The sequence below is a fragment of the Schistocerca americana genome, chromosome 3 (assembly GCF_021461395.2).
Source record: "Schistocerca americana isolate TAMUIC-IGC-003095 chromosome 3, iqSchAmer2.1, whole genome shotgun sequence".
Classification (NCBI taxonomy): Eukaryota; Metazoa; Arthropoda; class Insecta; order Orthoptera; family Acrididae; genus Schistocerca; species Schistocerca americana.
The window spans coordinates 330,137,828-330,143,827 of NC_060121.1; the positions used below are offsets into that span (position 1 = coordinate 330,137,828).

The window sequence follows — 6,000 nt, forward strand, 5'->3', positions numbered from 1 at the left end:
CAATCACACACACACACACACACACACACACACACACACACAATGAAAAAATACTCAACCAAAAGACCCAACCCACCCACACCTCACCCCCCCCCCCAACCAAAACAACCTCCCCCTCACCCCAAAATAAAAAACCCACAAACAAAAACCAAATGCAACATAAAAATATCTCAATCACACACTACAACTCAACAAAATAGATCCTCCACGACTAAAACACAAACCAACACACTCCCCCCCCCCCCCCTCACAAACACTCTAACACGAAATAAACCACCCACCCCACCCTGAGCCACAGCCACCCACCCACTCATCCAAACCACCCTAACTAACCACTTTCGGCCTATACATTTTACTAACAGCCCGTAAAAAAAACCGAATAAACACAATAGTCCTCAGGGACACTCTTCCGCCAACAGTACTCATCTAAATGAGACTGAAGGTTGGAAGAGCACCTCTTTCCCCTCCCAAGAACTGACTTAACAGCCCCCAACATCCCCTCTATTGTATTTATGCAAGTCCCTGTCTCATAATTTTTGAACTCCAAGCTATGGTTAATGACTAAATGATTGAATCCCCTCTCACCCAACCCCCTCTATGAAGAAAAAGCATCTGAAACTACTATGGACCACGGTTCTATGTACTCCTCAATTAACCCCACTAATTCCGCCTTAGACCTCCCTTCCACAACCCTAAAAACACATTCAGAACACCCAGACACCAACCACAGACTTACACCTCCCATACTTCCTTTTCCCAAACTGTGACTCATCCAGCTCCACAACAACCGTATGCCCCCAACGTACCCCTGTACTTAATAAACTCAGAACACACTTCATGGCAAAAAGAAAACCAATCAAGCAAACTCCTCTCACTCACATCAGTCTCATGCGTGCAAAAACTGTGTGGGGCTCTATAATAAAAATAATAAGTCACCAGTACAATCTCGCGCATGCCCAACCTAGGCTTCTCGAACCAGGAACCACACCGTATGGAACGCCAAATGTTATCCTTTCGACAGCGCCACATATAACCGTCTCTGGTCCGAGATGCCGGAACTTTAGCCAACTTCATTTCTTCACCACAAATAGAGCACTTCATGATCTCCGCAATTAAACCAAACAGCTGTAAAAACTTTATCAGTTCCAAAGCAGTGTTTCCCATCATTTCCCGCAGATGCGCACTATTAATTTTATCCTTCATATCCATTCCTGAACAAAAACAACAACCGATTAATTTACTAAAATTACCATATGACCTACAGCGAACAACACTAAATTAACCTTCACACAAAACCACTAAATCGTTAACTCACTGAAACGAAATCCACTACAAACACAGCTAACACTTGAACAATTCAGTATAATGAGCAAGACCAAACTGAGCCCATTACACCACACAAGCGAAAGCCCTGAACATACCACCAGAGGGCACAACAAACCACAACACGACGACATCTACAAACACGCCACACTCACAAACCAAACTCCGTGCCGTCTTGACGTCTCACACCACAACACCCTTACATCACGGGTCAAAGCCGACGGGTGGGATTGGACACTTCTGTCGACCCGCTAGATCCACAAAACTACCATCCACTATCCTTGATATCAATTTGTTGTAGAATCTTACAACACATTCTGAGCTCAAGCAAAATGAGGTATCTTAAACATACCGACCTCCTCAATGTCAACCAGCATGGATTTTGAAAACACCGACATTGTGAAACACAACTTGCGCTTTTCTCATACTTGCTTTGGATCACGGCAATCAGGCAGATGTAGTATTTCTTGATTTCCAAAAAGCATTTGACTCAGTACCACGCCTACACTTACTGTCAAAAGTATGACCATATGGGATATCAATTTAAATTTGTAACTGAATTGAGGACTTTTTGGTAGGGAGGAAACAGCGTGTTATCTTGGATGGAGAGTCATTATCAGAAGTAGTTAACTAACTTTGGGTGTGCCCCAGGAAAGTGTGTTGGGACCCTTGCTGTTCATGTTGTATTTTAGTGATCTTGCAGACAATATTAATAGTAAAATCAGGTTTTCTTGCAGATAATGTAGCTGTCTATAATGAAGCTGCATAAATATTCAGTCAGATCTTGATAACATTTCACTGTGGTACATAGATTGGCAACTTGCTCTAAATGTTCAGAAATGTAAAATTTTGCATTTCACAAAATGAAAAAAGTAGTATCCTCTGACTGTAAGCTCAATGAGACACTATTGGAATCACCCAACCCGTACAAATACCTGGGTGTAACACTTTGTAGGGATATGAAATGGAATGATCACACAGGCTCAGTCGTGGGTAAAGGAAATGGTAGACTTCAGTTTATTGGTAGAATACTAGGGAAGTTCAATCAATTTATAAAGAAGATTGCTTACAAATCAATCAGGTGACCAGTTCTGGAATATTGCTCAAGTGTGTGGGACCCATACAATATAGGACTAACAGGGGTATTGATCGAATACAGAGATGGGCACGATGAATGGTCACAGATTTGTTTAATCCATGGGAATGTGACACAGACATACTGAAGGAACTGAAATGGAAGACTCTTTAAGATAGACGTAAACCATCCGGAGAAAGTCTACTAAAGTTTCAACAACTAGCTTCAAATAATAACTCTAGAAATATACTAAAACCATCTACATATCACTCACATAGTGAGGAATCATGAGGATAAGATTAAAATAATTCCTGCATGTGCAGAGGCATTCACTCATACTTCTCATGCTCCATATGTGAATGGGACGTATTCTCTGCCACTCACCTCAGGGTGTTTTGCAGAGTGCAGAAATGGATGTAGATCAGTAGGATAAATGATAAGCAAAACCAAGACCAAGTCATCGAATGCCAAGTCTATAGCAACAAGAGAGAAGTTCATAAGTGTAATCCAAAATAAGAGCACCAGGTCATTGTACTGGAACTATAATGGCACAAATCAAAAATTTCACATAGGCCTATACAGAATTTTGAAGGTGTGAACTCGGATACTGCTAAGGTTTAAGCCTCAGAATTGATACTGGCATTGTAGGAAACTAATATGCAACCCTGATGAGCTCCTATAATAATGTATTTTCTTTTTTATAAGTATTTCACTAAAAGTTCATAGTCTAATTTGATGACTGTGTTATGTCTATTCTTTGTATCCTACCTGCTAGGTACACTTCTTTAGCTAGACCTCTTCTGTTTAATGATTCTCAGTTTTTTAATACAATTTTATAGTCAACACTACTGAAAGTCTTAGAGAGATCTAACAATATGCCTGTGATATACTTATCCTTCCCACAAGCATCAACTATCACTTTTGAAAATTCTACTATGGTTTATTCTGTACCTCTAACACTTCATAACACTAACTGTAATGCACCTAGAAGTTTGTACTCATTTAAATAGTGCGTTAATTTGTCTTTTATAACTGATTCTATTATTTTTGACAGTGATTAGAGAAGGAAAACTGTCTGTTTTCTATACCTTCTGCATTGCCTTCCTTCCTTGCTCCATTTTCCAGCATACAGATGTATATTTCATCTACACCTGTAAACTTCTTGTTCTTCAGTGTTTCTTTACTGCTTTACTGACTTCACACATTGTGTCAACATTGTACTTAGTGCATATATATTTACAAGTGGTTTATTTATTTCTGTAATTTCTCCACAATATGGGAAAATTGCTGATATGCAAAGTTACCTAGCCGCAGTGGATCATTTATTACTTGAGTGCCAAACCTCACATATACACTAGACCCATATGATGAAGAGCACCTCGGCAACTACTAGTGAAGAGTCAGAATGTTGGTAGTGGAATGGTACCCTATTCTTCTTCAAGAACTAAAAGCAGAGAAAGTAGTGATGCTGGATGCTACGGTACGGAGTGAAGTCAACATCCTACCTCATTCAAAATGTATTCCACTGAGTTCAGGTTGGGGTTCTGGGCAGTCCACTTCATTTCAGGAATGTTATTGTTCATAAACCTCTGCCCCATCAATGCTGCTTTATGACAGGGTTCCCATGCTGATACAAACAACTGTCATCTCTGAACTGTTCCTCTGCTGTACACAGTTCACAATGCTTTAAAATATGTTCATATTTTTCTGCATTTAGCATTTTATTAAGCACAATTAGAGGACCACACCGTAACCACAAAAAACATCCCCATAACATAATGTTGGCATGCAACATTCTGCATACATTTGCCAAACACAAACCCTTCTATCAGACTTTCCTATTACATAGCATGATTCATCACTACAAATCATTCATTTCAAGTCATCCGCTGTCCACTTCAAGCACCATTTAGCATTGGCTACAGAAATGTGTGGCTTATCAGGAGCTGCTCAACCATTATACCCCATTCTTTTTAACCCCGTATGTACAGTCATGATGTTATCTGGACTGTTGGTAGCATTTTGGAACCCGTGATGTTTCCTTGCACTAATTTAATGTGACTTTTTACAACCACCTTCCACAATGCTCTGCAGTCTCAGTCAGTAAGTACATAAGGTCTGTTGGTGATGGTTTAGCTGCTTGACACATTTCTCATTATAAAGACATGTTTAAATATCCTAGTACCAATGCTTGGGCACCAGACTTCAGTAGGAACAGAAGACCAAGTGCTGTAATGAAGATAGCTTGCTGGAACAGCAGTGTTTAAGCACATGCTCCTGCAACTACACTTTTATATTCGTCAGTTACAATCTAGCAATAACTTGGACAATGACAAAATCTTCTAATCAATTCTTGAGGAACTACAGAAAATGCTGGAAAGTGAAGACTCCACAGGTATCCTGATTACGGGGGTTGTGACATGCAAATTACTACTAAATATTTTCTTGGTTTCATAAAACTTCATAAGCACCGGTAGTATCAGTTTCCTTTTTTCTATTAGCTGGAGTTGGTGATAGCATGAAGACAAGTAAAAACGCATTACTCACCACACCCGGGAGTTTCGTGAACATATAGAACATAATATGAAACACGATTATAAGCATAGTCGTACACGTCCAGTAAAGAAGAGTGTCCTTTCATTTGCACTGACTGTTCACAGCACGGATGAAGAAACGTTTAATACTTCTGGTTACAAAACGTTTATAAAATTATTACGCGTAACTTAACATGGTACATTATCATTTCCGCTTTTAACTCGTAGCACTAACAACTCATACATCTCTAAACGTGCGTACCTTTACTCCCACAGTCAACGCATTCACCATTTCCTGGTCGTTTCAGTAGCTCTAGCAGCAACTTCTCATTTCTATCCGCCATAACCACTTTTCCGTGTTTACTGTTTGTTTACTAAACACTGTCAACGACTACCATTGAAACATACAATTCTGCACGAACATAACATCTTTGCTTACGAGTCGATTCAAAACATCTTTCGCGACAAATTTCGCGTGCAGGCCAGTCTGCAACCACATTGTGTCGCCACAATTGGCTGCGTACATTAAATCTGTAGACCAGACAATTACACAAACCTTGAATTTGCAGCTTTGAGCAAAATTGATCAGATCTGTGGGCGCAGATCACAACTGTACAGGCAAATCATAGCTTGTAGACTAGAAATAGCCGCAAATCTAGCGCACGATACCCATTTTAGTCAGCTGTACGATCGGTCTGGTGTTTATCGTCTTCTCGTGTCCACTGTTTTCTAAAATGGCTGTTAAAGTAGGGGGCTTTGTTACCAGTATTGTGGGAAACGTATTCACTGGGTGGGGGTGGGGGGGGGGGGGGGGGGGAATGTTGTGGGGAGAACAGAAGAGGCTCCGTTCTGGAACTACACAGTATGCGGCAGGAACATTTTCACTAGCAGGAAGGGAAATTTTGTAACTTTCAGGCGCAGTTGAAGGAAGCAATGGAGGAACTGATCAGGATCAGTGGGGTAGAGGGGAGGGGAGTGATTGAGATCTGGCATGGAGAAAGAGAACATTAAATGAGAGCTTGGGGGGGGGGGGGAATGTTGTGGGGAGAACAGAAGAGGCTCCGTTCT

General features: G+C 40.6%; 1 protein-coding gene across 1 annotated transcript in view; it reads right to left on the reverse strand.

The window, feature by feature from the left end:
- LOC124605561 (arf-GAP with dual PH domain-containing protein 1-like) overlaps positions 1 to 5,318 on the reverse strand; it is a 131,896-nt gene extending 126,578 nt beyond the window's left edge. The window contains exon 1 of the mRNA XM_047137326.1: positions 5,195 to 5,318. Coding sequence (XP_046993282.1) covers positions 5,195 to 5,276 — 82 coding nt within the window. The 5' untranslated portion in view covers positions 5,277 to 5,318. The remainder of the gene's footprint in view (positions 1 to 5,194) is intronic.
- Positions 5,319 to 6,000: the final 682 nt, after the last annotated feature.